Below are 19,189 nucleotides of genomic sequence, written 5' to 3'. Positions count from 1 at the left end.
TAATCCACAGCCACGGCCGTGCAGACCAGCAGCACTGCCCTGGGGGTGTTTACGGAGCTCCAGGAAGCCCACCGTGTCCTCACCCGCTGCCCAGGGCAGGAGCAAGGCAGGTGCTTCCCCAGCCCTTTTCTTAGCCCAGGCTCAGCAAGCACGGCTTCTGTGCCAGCTGCCCGAGCCAGCGCCGTGCACTTGTGGCTCGCGTGCCCCGGAATTAAAGCGGCGTGGGACGAACATCCACATGTTCAGCAGAGGCTTAACCTACACGCTGCGGCGACAACTGCCACGTAAAACACACACCAGCGCTGCTCCGGGACCGGGCCGTGCCACTGCCAGGCAGAGCCCTGGCCACATCCGTGCTCCCCCCCGGGCTGCCCCGTCACCCGCCGAGCACCGGCTGCAGTACCTAAACCAGACACCTTGCATCCTGTTCCTCCTCCTCACCCGCAGAAACCCCGTGGGCTGGCCCGGCAGCGCGAGGGCCGCTTCGTGCCTCCCCCGCGAGCCGCTCCCGTGCGTGCTGCGGGAGCGCTGCGGGGAGCGGGGCTCGGCGGGGGCAGCGCCGTGCGGCCGGGCGGCGGGGGGCGGCGGGGGGCGGCGGGGGCCGCGGGCCGGGAGGAGAGCTCCGGCTCGGGCAAAGCCCTGCCTAAACGGTTAACAGCCGGGAGGACGCGGGAGGTAAGAGCCCGGCAGAAAGTTTGCTGGGTAATGGCCTGAAATAGTTTCCTTATGCGAGGAGGTGTTGAGTTACAGCGCAGGCTTTGAGGGCTGGGTGGAGAGAGGGAAAAAAAAAAAAAAAAGAAATCTGCCCCGCCACCTTCCTTGCTGTCCGGGCAACGTGTGCAGCAGCCGGGCCGGGGCGCGGGGCGCGCTGCGGGGCCGCTCTCCCTGCCCCGGGCCGGCCGCAGGATGCCACGCAGGCAGCGGCCGGCGGGCGGCCGGGGCTGAGGCTCCCCCCGCCGGGCCGGGCCGGGCCGGGCCGAGCCGGGCCGGGCAGGGCAAGGCAGGGCCGGGCCGGGGGCCGCACCGCCCCCCCCACGGGCCAGCGGCCCCGGCGCCGCCCGGGCGGACGGGGATCGCGGTGAGGATGCACAAGCTCCGGAAGCTTTTCCGCGGCAGCGGGAGAGCGCTGGCCTTCGTCTTCGTGGCCTCTGTCGTGTGGCTGCTCTTTGACATGGCAGCGCTCCGGCTCTCCTTCGGCGACGCCGCCGGGCAGCGGGCGCTGGCGGCGGCGGGACGGGGGCAGCGGGAGCGGGGCCGGCTCTGGCGGGGCCCCCCGGGGCCGGCGGGCGGCGGGCGGCGGGACCCCGACCCCTCCCGGGCGGCGGCGCCGCGGGGGCCGGGCGGGGGCCGAGCCGCGGAGAGCGCGACGGCGGCGGCGGCGGCGGGGAGCCCGGCCGGGGGCGCGGCCCGGCGGGCGGCGAGCGGCACGGCGGGGCCCCCCCCGGGCGGTCCGCGGGGCCCGCGGCCCTCCGCTGCGCCGGGCCGGGGAGCGGGGCCGGGGCCGGGGCCGGGCCGGGCGGGGGGCTCCCTCGAGCCGGCCGCGCCCCGACGGGACGGGCGGCCCCCGGCTGCGGCGGCCGCGCGGAGCGACGTGGCACCGGCGGCGAGCAGAGCCCCGGCGCAGGCTGCGAGGGCGGCAGCGGGCACGGCACCGAGCGCCGTTGCGAGCGCGGCCCGGCTGCCCGGGGCACCGCCATCCACGGCAAGCGCCGGGGGACCGTGGGACGAGGCCCGGACCCCGGGCCTGCCGGCGCCTGAGCCCGCGGAGCAAGCCGGGGCTGGGGCGGCCGTGCCGCAGGGAGCCGCGCACGGGAGCCCGGCGCCCCCCGGCAGCCCACCGCGGCCGCCTTCCCGGGCAGCGGGGCGGGGAGCCGCGCCCGGGCACCGGGGAGCCCGAGCGGGAGAGGCAGCGGCGTCCCCTGCGAAACGCTTCGTCCTCATCAGCAAAGCGGGGGCGAAACCCGGCAGCAGCGCAGCGACCCCGAGCCTCGGGTCCGTCGCCGTGGGAAACTCCTCGCGGAGCCCCGAGCCGCGCCGAGCACCGCAGCTCCGAGCCACGAGGCACGGCAGCGCCCTCGCCACCGGCACCACCGGCAGGGCCGCAGCACCGCGCTCCGCAGCCCGCGGCTCCCCTGGGGCGGCAGGGGCAGGGGCAGCGGGAGCTGCCGGGGGGGCAGCCGAGCGGGGCAGGCAGGGGGCGGCGGGCAGCAGGCGCGCAGCCCGGCCGGGGGGCAGCCCCGGGACACACAGGGTCTTGGCCGTGGACGCAACGCTGGCCCCCAGAGACCCCCAGGCTCCCGGGCAGTTTGGGCATCCTGTGGCGGTCCCTGACGACAAGCAAGAAGAAGCTAAAAGCAGGTGGAAGGAAGGAAACTTTAACGTCTACCTCAGCGATCTGATCCCTGTAGACCGAGCCGTGGCGGACACCAGGCCTGCCGGGTAAGACGTGCTTCCCTGCGCAGGGGCTGCGCCGCGCTGCCGGGGGGCTCCCGGGGAGGGCAGCGGGCGCACCGAGGCCTTGGCTGCGGGCATGGCAGCAGTGAGAGGAGCTCGTTGCTAACTTTAAAGCTGGGTAAAATTCCCAGCTCAGCTATTCCCTGCTGTCCAAAGAGGTTGGGGCGCATGAGGGGCTCGGGCCTTTTTGTGCCTTAAAATGTTTTATTTGTCTTATTGCACCGAGCACTGCTTTGTATCGCTCTCCGTGCGTTTGGTTCCTCAACCACTTCTGCACGCCACCAACGTGCCCGGGCAGCTGAAGCCCTCCCTGCCCAGGAGCACTGGTGCTCTCATGCCTGGAGCTGCCGCTGCCTGTCCCTCTCCCCCCGCGGAGCTACCCCGCTGGCCTACCACCTAAAGGGCACGGAGGGGACTCCTGGGCAAAGCCACCTGACGAATGCTGAGACAAGGACTCGGCACGTGGCTGCCTGCAGCTGAGGCAGCGCTGGGATGTCCGTGGGATTGCTCCTTTTTCCCCCCAGCATCGCTGGCTGCTGCATGGCACTTTTATTCTTGTGCTGCCCAGCACCACGTGGGTGTGCGCTGTCTGAGCTCGGGACCCGTGGGCAGAATTGTGATTTGGTAAGCAATTGCTTCACAGCCATCCCCCTGCAATGCGTGGCTGAGTCTGCAAATGTCAGTATTGCACTTTGAAAAACAAACCAACCCCCTGCCGTAGTCCACATACAAAAGCAAAGCAAGATGTGGGCAGTACCTTGCCAACAGAAGGGGCAGACGTTCACAGGGCTCCTTTCTAGAGCAGCTGTGCCTGAATAACTGCAGACAAGGTCTAGAACAGGTGCAAATTCAGGTGAATCCTCCTGCCCCCACCATGGGAGCAGTGGCACGGGCTTTGTGCTGTGACCCGTTCCCCATCACACAGGACAGTACGCAGGTGTTCCTGTGCCGCTGTCGTTACTCGCTTTGTGAGCCAAGGTGGAGTCCTGGAGAGGCAGGAGCAAGGCAGGGAAGGAGCTGCAGCACCTTTCCAGCGTGCAGAAGATGCCAGCTATGGGAGCCAGCTGCATACAGAAAAAGAGCCGACGTGGCTCAAAACCAGACTTGAAAGACGAGCCCTGGAGAGCTGTCGAGCAGAACACCTGCCTTCCAGGAGCACCCACCCGCCTCCGATGAATCAGGCACCTGTCAGGAAGGAAGGCGTAGCCGCTGGGGTATCCGGGATAACACCTTAGCCAAACAGGGGCTGGTCCCAGCACCCTGGCTCCGGGACGTGTGCTGCCACATGGGGTCAGGCTGCACCCTACGGATGGTGACGTGGGGAGAACCCGCGGGCACCCCAGCGCTGGCAGGAGCCGTGCAGGCTCTGAGCACGCAGCCTGTTGGCACAGGGAAAGCCGGATGTGAAGGCCAGCTCACCGCAGTCTGTCTCGATCTTGCTGAGCATTACTGACCAGCACTGGTGCATGCTGAGCGCCGTCTCTCTGCAGCGATGCATGCAGGCAGAGTCCCGCCCACGGAGGGGCAAGATGCAAAAGCCACGCAGCCTGGGTTAAATGTCCCAGGGCAGCCGTGACATTTGCAGGCAGAGCACTCGATGCAGAGCCTGGTTCAGGAGCCCTGCACCCTGCCTCAGCCCAAGTGCTGGCAGCACAGTCCCCTGTATGCCCCAGGCTTCTCCCAGGCTACCACGGTAGTTTCCCTGGAACAATCAATTTATCTGGCTTTAGATAGGGACCCAGATTTCATGGCTTGGCAAAAAAAAAAAAAAAAAAAAAAAAAAAAAAGGGTGCTGCAAGCCACTGTACAGTTCAGTGAGTCAGCCCTGGGTGCCAGCAGGCGTGGCATGCTGGCTGCGCTGGGCAGGTGGGGCAGAGCAGGGCTGCAGTGCCAGGCTGCTGCCGGGCTCGGGAGCAGGAGACCCAACGTAAAGATCTTCCAAAGCAACTTCAGCAACGTAAGAGCCTGCACTTGATTGACTTCAAGGATGAAGTTAGCCAAACATAGAGGCTATGGACTGTTTTTCTTTAGAAGCCTCTCTGGGGGTGGAATTCCAACAGAATTTGACTTCTGCTTAATAGTAGTTATATATATTAAGCATTATACATACATATGTAATATGTGTATTTATGTAATTAGCAAAGAAACAGAGCCCAAACTCATATAGAACATTGTGAAATATCTTTAGCTGTGGGTCAACAGTAATGAACCCACCACTCTGCCTAGAAGGCCTATTTTTTATGTAATGGAGAAAAAGGCACTCCTCACGTTGAGGTTGCCTCAAAGAGCTGCTTCAGCCTGTTGCAGCCACTTCCCTCCACCACGTGCTGCCTTGGCCCCGTCCTGCATCCTGCACGGCTGCCCCTTGGAGGCAAGGGCCCGGTGCTGGGGAAGCTGCCTTGTGAGGGGTCTGTAATTCGGGGTCTATTTTCACTTACCCAGAGCACTCCTGGTTAGCTAACACCTCTGAGTTTTCTTCAAAGCACCGCGCATGCTGGGCTGTGTGGTGCCTTGGTGTCAGCATCTGGGCCGGCACCAGCCGAACCCGAGGGCCCCTTCATCCAGACGAGAGGAAAAAGTCACTTCTCTGTACAGGCCCACATATATATATATGTGTGTATATATATGTATATGGCCCTGTTTGCTGTCCGCTGTTGATAACAGAGTGAACAGGAGCTTTCATTCACCACTGATAAATTCGTTTTCTGCATCCGCAGGCAGGCTGGTGCCTGTCCTGCCTGCAGGAGGTCTGCTCTGGAAGAAAGAGAGGAAAACCTGTTATCAGACCTCAGCTTATGGATGAGAGAAAGCAAGTCCCAGTACGTCATGAATATTCTGGATAAAGCGGCGCATTTGGGGGCGAGCAGCTCTTCCTTGAGGCGTCCCGGGCGCCTCGAGATGCCCTTGGAGATGGATTGCTGCAGGAGCCCAGCTCCCCGCAGGCAGGCAGCGAAGCGGTGCTTGAATTGCAAATAGCGATGAGAAAAGCTGCTCATCGACCTTTTGTTCAAACACTGCAGACACAGGCCTGACCCAGCCGTTGCGTTTTGGGCTGTCACAGAAGAAAATGACAAACTCACAGGCAGGGGAGAGATGTTATCGCTCCCTCAGCCCCCGGGACGTGTGCTGCGGGCGGTTTGCGGGGGACGTGGGTGCTGCTCGCAGCCCCTGGGCAGGGCTGGGGCACGGCCGGCGGCGCTGGGTGTTCCCGGGGAGGTGTGGGTGCTGGGCCATGAGATGCAGGGTGCTGGGGGAGCGGACCCGCCAATACCGGTACACAAGAGGCGGATTTTTGGGCATCTTCCTGTCCTGCACGGCAGTTAGGTGCGGAGGTTGGGCCGGGAGACCCTTCCTCACCATCTGCCGGCTGCACAAGTTGCCCTGCCGAGTGGCCCCTCATGGAAATGGCCATACCCTGCACTCTGAGCGTGCTGCTGACTTTTCCCTGACAAGGCAACCTCCTGAAGCCCGGGGTCCCACGCCTGCAGGTGCTCAGAGCATCACAGCAGGGCACCCTGTGCACAGGGGTCCTTTCCCCGCAGGTGTCCCCAAGACCAGGGTGCAGAGCTGGGAGCGGCCTCGCTCCCCAGCACCTTCCTATTGCTCGTGGGAAGGAGATGTTGTCACCTGGGGGTGGGGAGGAAAAGAGAGGTCCCTGCGGGAAAGAAAGGGTGGGTGCATCCCGTCCCCGCAGGGCTGCCCCCTGCTCTCCCGACCCAGCCCCGTGGCGGGCCGAGCCCCCGTGTTCCACGTTTCCCGCTTCCCCCTCCCTGCGCATTTCGCAGCAGTGCTCAGCCCGGAGGCGTTCAGGGCACAGCAGCTGTGCTGCCGTTGCAGGTGCTCCGAGCAGCGGGTCCATGACGACCTCCCGACCACCACCATCATCATGTGCTTCGTGGACGAGGTGTGGTCCACCCTCCTGCGCTCCGTTCACAGCGTCCTCAGCCGGTCGCCTCCCCACCTGGTCGAGGAAATCATTTTGGTGGACGACTTCAGCACGAAAGGTAGGCGAAGCTGCTTCTACCTTTATGAAACTAATATAACTTGAGGCCAAAATACAATTTGTTCTCCGTAATTCAATTCTGAATTGCAGGAAGAAATCGCATTTTCTTCTTTCGATGTATTGAAGTGCTTACGCAGCCTGCACACACACGAGGTGTCCTGGCTCGAGGGCACGTGCGTTTATAAAGATGTTCTCGGCCTTCTCTGCACAGTTTCCAGATGGGTGCACGTGGTTTTCAGTGCTGGTGGCAGGCGCACACGTCCAGGGTTGCTCAGATGCGGGGGCGGTTGTGATAAAAGCATTCAGGATCTGTCCCTGTCTGCATGCACAGTGACTTCACTTGTGTAGTCACAGACATTTCACATCATATCAAACCTCTGCTGTGTAATACTTTGGCTCCCTGCTGTCTTCAGCCCTTACAATTTTTAAAATGATGTAATTTTTCAACTGCTGGTTCTTCACTGAAGGTGCTGTCTCGACAGCAAGGCTGATGGCAACACATAACGTTTTCCGAAAGAGCCCATAATGCAACAAGGCAATACATGTGAGAGACAAGGAAAAGGGCTCTGTTTGCTCATTTCTTAAATAATTGTTAAACATGTTGATACCATCTCCTCTCCAAAATGTCTCTGCAGTTTTCCTCTCTACTTTCCTCCTGGCTTCCCTAGGTGTCTTCTCATGAGCCAGTGAAGCAGCAGAAACCTCGCTAGCACGAGTGAGTTACGGGGAGCCGTACTCTACATTGCTGTCACCTAATAGCAGCAGCAGTGACCCCCTGCAAACGTGTCTGCAAATGCTTTGCTCGTGGAGCCTTTCGAAACCTGTGGCTGGCAAACGGCTGCGCCCTCCTGCAGACACAAAGCAGGGGTGGGACTGCCCGCGGGGGAGCTGGGCCCTGCCCACACACCGTGTGCCGGGGGCAGACGGAGGCAGCCCCGCGTGCCGGCCCCGTGCCACCTTCCTCACACCCTCTTTGTCCTGAGCGTTTTCCACCAGCTGTCCCCACAGCATGGGAAGCCGTGGCAAATGTGACCTGAAAAGCAGTGATGTGCCACAGCACACCCTCGTGCTGGGTCTTCAGATGTGGTGCGTAATACCAAGAAATTTGTAAAGCACACACACAGAAAGTTGTTTTAGCCAAAGGGAAAAAATTGACAACCAAATTTTAATTGCAGTTATACTGCAATTAAAAATAAAAATATTTTTTGGAGTCTCTGACCCAGTTAAATACCCAGTTAAATACCCATTTTGGATGATGAACTACCCCAGTTTGCGCCCCAAACCTCTGGACTCCCGTATGTCCTGGAGATGCCTCCAGGAGGACTCTGCCCGCGGCTTCCCACACCTGGAAGTAGGCATAGGACAGGTACATCAGCCTCGCTCTCTCCTTCTCCACAGAGTACCTCAAGGAGAAGCTCGACGCATACATGTCACAGTTCCCAAAAGTGAAGATCCTGCATCTCAAAGAGAGGCACGGTCTGATACGGGCCAGGCTGGCGGGAGCGCAGGTTGCCAAAGGTAAGGCGAGGCCCGGCCACAGGCCTGCACAAGCTCCCCGCCGCGCCGCATCCCGGCTGCCCGCACCCCGCTTCGCTGCCCGAGCTGAGCTCGCGTGGCGGGTGGCTGGACACCGTGCTGAGCAGACGGACAGACACCGTGCTGAGCAGGCACCGTTCTGCAGCCCTGCCCTAACGGCACCAGCCTGCAGAGCTGAGGGGCTGGAGGCACACGGGTGGCTGGGAGGAGGGCATTTTGGTGTGCCAAACCCAGCAGCCAGGCAGAGGCTGTCTGGCACCTGAAGGTGTCAGCAAGCGGCCATTCGGATCTGCAGCTCCACTCGCTGTAGCTCTGCTTCCCGGAGAAATTTCGGGAAGTGCCGGGGTGCGGGGCTGTGGCACCGTCAGCCCATGGGGTGCCCGGGATGTGAGAGCCTGATGGTGCCCGTGGCTTCTGCCCACAGGTGACGTCCTGACCTTCCTGGACTCGCACGTGGAGTGCAATGTGGGGTGGCTGGAGCCGCTGCTGGAGAGGGTCCGCCTGAGCCGGGCCAAGGTCGCCTGCCCCGTTATCGAGGTCATCAGCGACAAGGACATGAGGTAACACTCTCACAGCACCGGGAAACCCAGAAATTCCTACCATTGCCCTGAGAAAACCTCTTACCCTGGCCATAAAAATGTTAATTTTAAAAAGACATACGTACAAACATTCTAACCAGCCTTCCACAGTATTTCACAGGAGATATGCAATATAGCTGACTTCTACACAGTCAAATTAACATTAGCAGCAGCCACGGCCACTTTATTTACTGCACACACCTTTTCACTTTTTCATGAATTTTAAGCAGGATTCCTGATGAAATTTGTTAGAATCTTGTTTTAATTATGTACAGATATTCCTCTTTGCTCATTAAGTGTGACATTTCAATCAGGAATGTGACTCAGAATTAGTCATCTCCATCTTTTCTGTGTTTAGCTACATGACCGTGGATAACTTTCAACGTGGGATTTTTACTTGGCCCATGAATTTTGGATGGAGGCAGATTCCACAAGAGGTCATTGAGAAAAATAAAATCAAGGAAACTGATATAATAAGGTAAAGAAAGTGAATCTGAGAGGTTTGTGAACCAGCCTGTTCTGCTGTTACTGATTTAGCAACAGAGGCTTCTTCCAGGCCAAGCATTTTGCTGGTAAGGATGGTGGATGCAGTGGCCCAGCGCAGCAGATCACCTCACCTCACCAAAGCCCACCAAGTGTTTCCTGTTCCTGCAGCCCCGTGGGTGCATCGTGGTGCTGCCGGGACGTACCGTTGCGTGCTGTGCCACCCTGTGTTTCCCTCCCATTCCCATTACAGAGTTCAGGCTCCGAAACACCATCTTTTTAATCTTGCATTTGTCAGGGGGCACTGAAGGGACAAATCCTATGGTCCATGCTGTAAGTGCAAATTTGGGCACCATCCCCGAGCATTCAGTAACTGACATTTTCTTGATGATTCCTTTGTAGAAGCAAGGTGAAAGGGACGGGTATTTTGTGACCGACTGATGTGCCACCTTGCTCGTCTGTTCCCAGGTGCCCGGTCATGGCGGGTGGCCTGTTTTCCATCGACAAGAAGTATTTCTTCGAGCTGGGAACATACGACTCAGGACTGGATGTTTGGGGAGGTGAAAATATGGAGATTTCATTCAAGGTACGTTGCTCTCGGCAGCCTGTCCGTTATCTCAGAATCACAGAATCACAGAATATTAGGGACTGGGAGGGGCCTTGAAAGATCACCTAGTCCAGTCCCCCTGCCGGAGCAGGAACAGCTAGGTCAGGTCACACAGAAAGGGTTTTGAATGTCTCCAGAGGAGACTCCACAACCCCCCTGGGCAGCCTGTTCCAGTGCTCTGTTACCCTCACTATGAAAAAGTTTTCTCATACTTAAGCGGAACCTCCTATGTTCCAGCTTGCACCCATTGCCCCTTGTCCTGTCATTGGGTGTCACCGAGACGAACCTGGCCCCATCTTCCTGCCGCTCACCCTTTACATAGTTATAAACATTAATCAGGTCACCCCTCAGTCTCCTCTTCTCCAAGCTACTGTATGTCTGGTTTGGGTGCTTGGGGGACCCTGTCCCTCCTGGCAGGGCACAGCCCAGCGAGCCCGCTGCTGGCCCCCTCGCTGCTTCTCTCCTGGCGTGCGCAAAGCCAGAGCACAACCCGGGCCCGTGTTTCTCTCAAAGCAACCTCTGCTCCTCAGGTCTGGATGTGCGGAGGAGAGATTGAGATTATTCCGTGCTCCAGAGTTGGGCATATTTTCAGGAATGACAACCCTTACTCCTTCCCGAAAGATCGGATAAGAACAGTGGAGAGGAACTTGGCCCGTGTCGCAGAGGTCTGGCTGGACGAGTACAAGGAGCTGTTCTACGGCCACGCGTACCACCTGGTCCTGAGACGCCTGGATGTGGGCGACCTGACCCAGCAAATCGCGCTGCGAAAGAGGCTTCAGTGCAGAAGTTTCAGGTGGTACCTGGAGAACGTCTACCCGGACCTGGAGGCTCCCCTGGTGAAAGCCAGCGGGCTGGTACGTACCCGAACCACTTGGTGTTCTTCATTTAAAAGTGCTTTCAGCTAGAGATGCGGCAGCATCCTGCTGCGCCTGTCTCTGTACGCCTGGCATGTGGTAGCACTTTTGAGTACCCAGCCTGTCACGGCGGTCGGGATCCCGTAGTGTGTTTGGGAAGAACTAAAAGCCCCAGCTCCAGGGTCTGACTTCCTGCTGGGAACCTGCCCGGGGTCCAGCAGGGCACAGCACGGGGCCGCTGCCACCACCCGGGGCCCTGCATGCCGCGGGGCCGCTTCGGCACAGGCAGGAGGGGAATGACACCGGGACAAAGCGTGGCTGCTGAACCCGGCCCGGGCCTGGCCCCTGGCAGAATATCAGCTGCTGCTTGGAGCATCCTGAAACCTGAAATGTGCTGCTCAGAAAACAGGCTCGATTGCTTGCAATTTATTTATAATTGCAATAATGTACGTTAAATACCTGGTTTGTAAGACAAATTGCAGTGATGCCAGGATTCAAAACCAAAGGGCTTGCTGCCTTCCGTGCCCGCCCCGTGTCTCCGAGTGTAGCCACAGGAGAGGCTCTTGCAGAGAGGAGGTGGCCAGGACCCGGTGACCACGGGGCTGGCAGTGAGAACAAGCACTGCCTGTCCCCTGCCTCCCTGCCAAGGCATGCATCCTCGAACCTCTCCACAGGCTGCTCAGGGAGCCGGGGAAAGCACAGCAGCCCTTTGGCCACGCTTCAGGCTTGTCTGCAGGCCAAGGGCGTAACGTGCAGGCTCCCACTCACGGGCATCCCTCGCAGCCCAGCCAGGCTGCCTGCTGGCCGCGGTCAATGCTGCAGTTCCATGGCCGAACCGTAAAGGCGCTGGGCGGTGGCTCTGCAAGCACGGTGAGACCTCTCACTGCTCATGGAAAAGGCGTAGAAAACCCCTGGGGTTGGGCACGTCAGCACATTATGAGCAGCTCATCCCTTCGGAGGCCACCGTCCGTCCCAGCGTGCCCACAGCCTCGGTCGTTGCCTCCCGCAGCCACGAACACACGTGCTGGGCACTGCCCGCAAGGGCAGCCCGTCGGCCGCTGGTACCTGGCCCCCTATGCTTTCTTTTAGGAAACACCATTTGGGTTAGAACAAAGGTTTCAGTGAAACACCGGCATAGTTGACTTTTTTTTAAAAATGGTGACTTTTTAAAAAAAATGATTAGCAGTAATAATCTTGAGAACGTCAAAAAAAATGAATTTTTGGAAAACATCTACTTTTTCAGCTCTTTCACTCAGAGCAATAAAACCTTATGTCAAATCAGTGCAAAGCAGTCAGACCATGTATAGAGACCTTTGTTTCAATAGAAGCAAAATCTCCACTTTTCAGTTTTGTGTTCATGAAAATGTTCACAACGGTGCCTTGCTTTGTCCTGATTCAGGTCACCTGAATGGCTCTTTTATCTTCATTCTCAGAATTTAATAGGGCAGAAAATCTGTTTTTCAGCTAGCTCTGCAAATTCCAGCTGTGCTGAACTCTAACCAAATTTATTTGAGAACTTTTTTTCTGAATAGCCTACTTATTCACTGGGATTAATTCAGAAATTCTTCAGCAATCTACATTTGCAAGGAATCAAAGACAGGCCTGGCCTAACCACAGCTGCGTTCCCCCTCGGGTGACGGTGCCGGGGCCGCCAGCCTAGGTGACAAACAGGCCGGTGGGGCAGCGAGCGCGTCAGGTGCAGCACTACACGCAGAAATCCCTCTGCTTCCTGCCAGGGGAAGAGGGAAGGCAGGTCCCTGGGGGTGGCAGCAGTAGGGGGGTGGCAGTAGGGGATGGCGTCCCCAGGGGGGCCGCACTCCTTCCCGGGGTGGCAGCGAGACAGGGGTCATGGTGGGCAGCTGGTGCTCGGGGCATCTGCAGAATGGGAACATCAGCTGTGTCCAAAGGAATCCCAGGAAAAAGCCCGTCTCATCCAGCTGTGGATGCTCCCAGAAAGGGATGGTTTCAGGCTTCTCATGCAAGAAAAATGTGTAACAGAGCACGTGTGCACTTACACACCCCACCAAGGACTGTGACACAATGCCTCTGCTTCGCTCCGTTGGCAGTATTAATCAGTGTCTGTATTGTAACAGCCTCTCCTCTTTCTTGACAATTTGTGTCTAAATTTGCATTTTGTTATTTTCTAGCTTGTTAACATAGCCACAGCAAGATGCATCACTGTGGAAAACACCACTCTAGCTTTTCAGACGTGTGATGTTAACAACGAGGTAAGGATGCCCTGCGTACTGAGCACACAACAGCACCTCCCCACACTGACCTCACCTCGCCTGCAGGGCTGATGCTGACCGTGCCGTCCTTCCTGCCCCAGACGCACCAAGCGGAGCTGGGAGCAGCGAGGGGCAGGATTTGCCTGCTTGCAGGGGCTGTAGCCAGGCACAAGCTCCCTGCCCCAGAACTAGCAGGAAGGTCAGATAAATCCATGAGCCTGCACGTGAGAATGGGGACAGACACACACAAACCGTTGCTTAGTGTGCTGCGGTAGCACCAGCTGCACCCCGCTGAGCGCTCGCCCCGGTGCACCAGGGGGAGCGGGCACTGCCAAGGGGCACACAAGTGCTGGGTTCGGGCTGCCCTGGCACGAGCTCTCTCCTGAGCTCTGCCAGTCCCTGAGATGTCCTCTCCCGGGGCACAGCTCCCACGGTGGGTGCTGAGAGCATCGGGCGGGTGGGCTGCGGCAGGGCAGCGCGGGGCGCAGGCTGACAGCTCCCTGCCATCCCTCCCACAGGACCAGAAATTCAACTACACCTGGCTGCGGCTGCTCAGGCACAGAGACCTGTGCGTCGCCCCAGCAGGCACCACGGGAGCGCTGGGGCTGCGGCCATGCGCGGGCTGGGAGAGCAGCCTGGCCTGGCAGCACAGCAGCCTGGCGGCGGCCCGGCCGGAGCTGGTAAGTGGCCTCGGCGGCGGCGGTCCCACCACGCACACGCGGAGCGGCACGAGCCCACCGTGGGGCCCAGAGCCTGGGGGCCCGCTGGTCTCACCAAAGCCAGCTGTCACCCAGAGATGAAGGCAGCCCCTTCGGTCCCCTGCCCACACGGCCTTTCACCGCCTGGCTGTAAACCTGCGCTCTGCTGTAGGTTTCACCACCCAACACGAACCGTAGCCTGATGCTACTGCACAGCACGGCCAGAGAGCGAGATGGAAACTTGCTATGCCAAGGCACTCGCTCCAGCGGGGCTTTGCCATTTGCAGCACAACAATAGCAGAAAGTCCTGGTTTTACATAGAGGCGATCAATAGCACTTACGTGGATATTACTTGATATCGATTGGCATTCAGTTCACAGTGTTGTTTTTCTAACTGAAAACATTTATGAAAAGGAAGAAAATGGGTACTTACATTTATTACCTGCACTGCAAAAAGACAGAAAGTCATGGCTATATCTGTGTCAGCCTTCTGTAAGTGGCATTCTCCCTAAAAAGCTATAAAATGGCATACTTTACAACACTTAATTTAGGAAAGAAAGAGTAGCTGTTAAGTAGCACACTCATCCTATAGACAAGATCCCATTCCTCTTTAGTCTAAAAAGATAATACTTTCAAAGCCAAAACACTGCAGCATCAAGGCTGACAAAACCCATGATATTTTGTGAAAAGTACAAGAAAATTGTCCTCCACTTAGGAGTCCAGAGAGCAGTACAGGTACACAGTCAATCGTTGTCACCTGTTCCAGACTGAGCTGGTGTTAGTCATGTCCGAAGGTCCCAGCCAGCACGGGGAAAGCCGTGGTGCCCCCCGAAGCCCGGCTGCTCCAGAGGGGCTGGGTGCGGGCAGCACCCGGCCGTGCCCGTGCCCCGGCAAGGCTGGCCCATCGCCGGCTGCAGCGGGTCCCCGAGGGCATGGGCACTGCCACTCTCCCCAGGGTCAGTCCTGTCTGCTGGTCCCAGACACCCGGTGCTGCCGCCCTACCTGTGCTGGTGTGCAAGGCACGGCTGGAAATAGGAGCCAAGTGAATGTGCCAGGCTCTGATGTGCTGCAGTTTTACCATCTCTGCACGGTCACTTTATTCATCTCAAGTTGCGGAGCTGGCTGACCTCTGTGCTGGCATTCACGGGACAGTCCCTGCACGAGCAAAGCGGCGGGGCGGTGTCACTGCCACCGAGCCCAGCCCCTGCACGCTGCTGCCCCGGCAGTGACAGAGCCGCAGCCCGGCCGGGTTCACGCCGCGCCTCCTGAGAAGCCCTCCTGAGCTGTGTCCAAGGGTGGCAGCAAGCGAGGGTCAGTGTGTTTGCATCAGCCTTACTGGCCGCAGAGTGGGAAATCTGGAGAAAAGCTCAATTGCTGAGGAATCATAGAATGACGGAATCATTTAGGTTGGAAAATACCATCAAGATAATCAAGTCCCACCACCGACCTGACTTGCCAAGTCCCATCACTACACCATGTCCATTAGTGCCATGTCCACACGTCTCTTAAATCCCTCTGGGGATTGGGAATGTGGGAATTACGATGCTTTACCTTCTGATACTGCAGTGATTGTGTCAGATTAATGATGGGAAGCATATTTGCCACTTATAAAAAGACCCGATTTTTGCCCAGACAACAATTTACTTGTCCTTTCAGGAATATTCCATCTAGGTATTAGCCAAATGATTGTAAGAACCATTGCAATGCTAGGAAGTGAAATGGAGCATCCCTTACCTTCAGCAGCACTGATCGTATTGCCTTGCTGGCCACATGGGTTAAGTAGATAAAGATGAGCAGATGTGAAAACCAAAAGGACTGATATCACTCAAATTCTTCATTCTTTCATAATCCAATTTACTACCCCAGCATTTGAAGTTCACTGCTGAATTACCTAGTGTCCTTTTCATTGCAGTAAATGTGCTTTGAGTTCATTAGCAGAGAAACTCCAAAACACAAAAATCCATCTCCTGCCATACGTTTCCCTATATTGCAAATACCATCTGGAGTGATTTCCTTTGCATGGTAATTGCCACTCGGACAGGGAGAGAACTAATCTTCAATTTCCAGGGAGCTAAAAGCCACGAGGCACAGAAGGTATGGTGTAATCGTAGCTCAGCAACAGGTGTAAGTGCTGGATCCCACCCAAAATTCCTTTGAGTCAGCAAAGAGACCTCGTGTTAGGGAAATGCAGAAAAAAAAAAAAAAAAAAGCATATCATAAAGAATCAAGCTCTCTCAGTAGAAAAGCAGAGCAATGTGCTTTCTTGGGCTTCAAACAGCATTTGCTGCGTGAGTCCAAGGACCTACCGTCCCTCTCCCCTGCAGGCGGACCACCTCGTTTCAGAGCACCTCCAGCCGCCCGCCTGTCTGGAAGTGGATCCGTCTCTCCAGGCCCTGAGGGTGAGCGCCTGCAACTCCGCAAATCCTTATCAGAAGTGGCAGTTTGGCAATTACTATGCAGACTGAAGGGAACACAATCGAACCAGAAACAGCGTGCTTTCATCTTGTGAATTCAGCAATGGCATCTGTGGGACTTGTGACAGCAATTACAGAACTGGAAGTTCATTTCCAAATGGTAATTGAAATCCGTAATTTAAACCGGCATATTGAGAGATCAAAATACCAAGAGTAGCACATCTGGTTTAACAACGTTTGAAATGTGGGTTTCCTTCAACTGTGAGACACTTTGGCAAAAACTCAAATAATTTTTCTGTTACTAAATGGAAACATTTCCTGAAGCCCCCCCCCCCCAGCCTACTCTAAGCAAACGTTCAGTAGTTACCTCCAGACAACGACATAAGCTAACAGAAATAATTCCAGGGCTCTCCAGTCTGTAAACAGTAAATTGGGCCATTTGTTTTTCAACGGCCTGGGGAAATGGAAGCTTATTGAGCAATGCATTACAAAAATCCATCCGACATGCCCATGCTGGGCCTGGTGGCAGGATCCTGCCCAGCAGGACCTGTTGCCTCTGACAGTTAAGCATCAGAGTTCACTTAGGAATTGATTGTGCATTGAAAAAGCCTGTTCTTGATAACGCAAGGCAAGCGTGGGTTGATAGCCAGCTGGGGCAGCGCCCCCCACCCGCAGCCCTCATGGTGACGGTGCAGGTGGCCCCGTGGGGCCTGGGGCAGGCAGCAGCCCCCAGCAGGACGCTTCATAACCCATGGCCGCTCCCTGCCATGATCAGGATGGACAGAGGCACCCACGGGAGCCAGCAGGCACTTCTGGTACACAGGCGGCCGTGAGGGCGCGCAGGCCTTGCACAGGGAGCGTGGCACCGTGGAGTTCGCCCCTCACCGGCCCTCGTGTGGCTGGGCCGTGCCGGGCCGTCAGGCCCCGCACACCACAAGTCCCTCTGAACTTGGTGTCACAGGCAGCTTTTGTTCCTACTGTGAAACTTTCATCTCCAAAAGCTATTCATGTTTTTTTAAAGTCTGGATTAGACAGAACAAATTCAGATGTGACAAGACATGAGCTCTGATATAGGTGACGCTGCAGCGCCACAGAAAGGACATCGCCAGCCCGGTGTCACACAGCTCCCAGGGGCTCGCCACAAGGAGCTGCCACCCGCACACGGCGGTGTCGCCAACAGGAAGGTGGTGCTGCTTCCCCGGGTACCAAACGGGCTTCTCCAAAGACGGGCCTTCTGCTTTGCACCTCGGGATCTGCAGGACTGAGCACTGCCCTGGCTCTGACGCTGCTGCTTACGATGGCCGAGCCTTCACCATCCAGCATTTGCAGGCTGATACAAAGCAACTCACATCTCTCCTTTGATTTTTCAAGTGGCACCAGCATAATGTTACCTCTCACGTCAAGGATCAATGCTGACAGCACTTGACAGGCTGCGTCTGCCAAAATATTGACTGGCCTAACAGATTTTCACAATTGGCTCCTGTTCCAAATGTCTTCCTGATTTTATCTCCCTCCTTTGGTGCTGCTCGCCTGCAGTCACTATCAGAAAAATTACACAGATGTTGTTTGTGCAGTCATGTTTTATCAGGAGCATGAATTTCATTAAATGCTGTTTGCTGACATTCAATCATTTGTCACTGAATAGGCAGCGAGTGTTCTCATGTCATGGTCACATCACATCTCCAGGCTTGTCACTTGCACTTTTATCGCCCGTTGTGTAAATGCTCACTTCGATGCTGGTATCTTTTACTTACAGACCTGAGCATGCCTTCAGGGACTGCTGGCCATGAACTTGGCGGCGCTGTTGCACAACACCCAGAAACACCCAGATCTCCCCATCAACCGGGTTTTCAGAAAGGAGAGCATTTTCCCAGCACGCTCACAGGCGCGTGGGGCACGTGCCTGCCCATCCCCTAACCTAGCACTGCGAAAATAGAGAGGAATTATTTTCAGAACAAGTCTGGGCCTGCTGTTATAGCACCCTAGAGCTGGTCACCCTTCTCACCATCCCCACTCTGTTTTCTGTGCAAAATTTCCCCATGTGGAGCAGGGGCGTTTCCAGGGTCCTGTAGCACACTCTCCCCCCAGCTGCTCACAGCTCCTGCTCCAGCTCTCTGCAGACGTGCTTTGGGCAGAAGCAGCCCCTGCTCTGTGCTGTGCCCTGGGGTGGGCTGGGTGGCAGCACCCATGGGAGAGCATTCAGCTCAGTACTGCTCACTCGCTGCTGTGTGCCCCTTGATTTCCGTTTTCCAGCTCCCCTGAGGGTTTGGCAGGAGGTCTGTCTGTAGAAGAGGCCCTCAGAGCATCCCCAGAGTTTACATTTTACTTTCCAGCCACCAAGCCAAGCAGGAGAGGGGGGTCATTGCTCTCAGATGATCGAATTTGCTTTCCACAGAAGCAAAAAACTCATCCAAGCCTCAGTGGGAGGCCATGCTCAGCTGGAGCCTGACCCTACAGTCAGCACAGCAAGCGTCCCCACCATGCACGGCCCTGGCAGCGCGGGGAGCGGTGCGCTGGCTGGCTCCAGGAGCGCAAGCCGATGTTGCAGACCGGCAGGGACAGACACGGTAACTCCAGAGACGTCTGCCTTTTGTGCTACAGCTGCCCCTGTCTTCCACCCAAGCCCCCACTGCTCCTCCTGCAGACACCTGCATGCACCTCCCCGTGCCATACACATCCAGGCATCAGCCTTACCCTCAGGTTTTTGTTTCACCTGGGGTCTTTGCCGTTTTCTTCCCCATTACACTCTGTAACTGCGGCTGAGCACATCTGCAACTGGCCTGTTGTCCCGGCGAGCAGAGCTGGCCTCGCTGCAGGCCGGGCTGTGTGCCGGGAGGTGACCGTCGGCAGGTCATGGGGAGCTGTCGGCGCGCCCCGTCTCTCCCAGACAGCCCAGTAACAATCTAATCGTTAGGAGAAACGTGTCGTCATCCTTACAGGAATCGCTGAGAGCAGAAGTGGGTGGGGGTGCGGGGCAGCTGTTGGAGAGCAGGCGAACAAACTGGCAGTATAAGTTTATACAAGCAAACCTCTGAATTTTTGCGAGCCAAAGAGCAAATAAACAATTCTGAATAGTACAATGAGGACTGTGTTTTGTTTGTACAATACAGAATTGCCATTTATTATTTTGACGTTGCCAATAAATAATTGCCTTTATGTGGAACAAAAAAAAAAAAAAATCAAAGCAATATTCAGTGCTGCTGGAAATGTAAAACTAATAGTTTAAAAAAGCAATTGTGGCTAAAGGAGGCCTGCAGTTGAAGTCACAGCCTAACCCCCATTCTTACCTCCTCTCCCTTTTCAGCTTCTCTCAACTTTCCCCAGTTCTTTCTGG

The 19,189-nt window shown here is 56.9% G+C and overlaps 1 protein-coding gene across 1 annotated transcript; it reads left to right on the top strand.

The window, feature by feature from the left end:
• The first annotated feature begins 749 nt into the window (after nucleotides 1-749).
• GALNT5 (polypeptide N-acetylgalactosaminyltransferase 5) lies at nucleotides 750-17,482 on the top strand. Its single transcript, XM_083840625.1, has 10 exons — nucleotides 750-2,439; nucleotides 6,292-6,458; nucleotides 7,856-7,975; nucleotides 8,418-8,553; nucleotides 8,930-9,049; nucleotides 9,523-9,640; nucleotides 10,192-10,515; nucleotides 12,663-12,743; nucleotides 13,262-13,423; nucleotides 15,766-17,482. Exons 1-10 carry the CDS (start codon nucleotides 1,085-1,087, stop codon nucleotides 15,904-15,906), a joined length of 2,724 nt encoding a protein of 907 aa, XP_083696751.1. The 5' UTR covers nucleotides 750-1,084; the 3' UTR covers nucleotides 15,907-17,482.
• The last annotated feature ends 1,707 nt before the right edge of the window (nucleotides 17,483-19,189 follow it).

This window comes from Anser anser, assembly GCF_964211835.1.
Source record: "Anser anser genome assembly, chromosome: 6".
Lineage (NCBI taxonomy): Eukaryota > Metazoa > Chordata > Aves > Anseriformes > Anatidae > Anser > Anser anser.
This window is presented reverse-complemented; position numbering and strand designations above follow the sequence as displayed.

Bases quoted from the DNA above. Each gene is read 5' to 3' on its own strand.
- GALNT5 (XM_083840625.1), top strand. From the start codon at position 1,085: ATGCACAAGCTCCGGAAGCTTTTCCGCGGCAGCGGGAGAGCGCTGGCC. The intron at 6,459-7,855 runs GTAGGCGAAGCT...CCTTCTCCACAG, and splicing joins GGACGACTTCAGCACGAAAG to AGTACCTCAAGGAGAAGCTC. The intron at 10,516-12,662 runs GTACGTACCCGA...GTTATTTTCTAG, and splicing joins TGGTGAAAGCCAGCGGGCTG to CTTGTTAACATAGCCACAGC.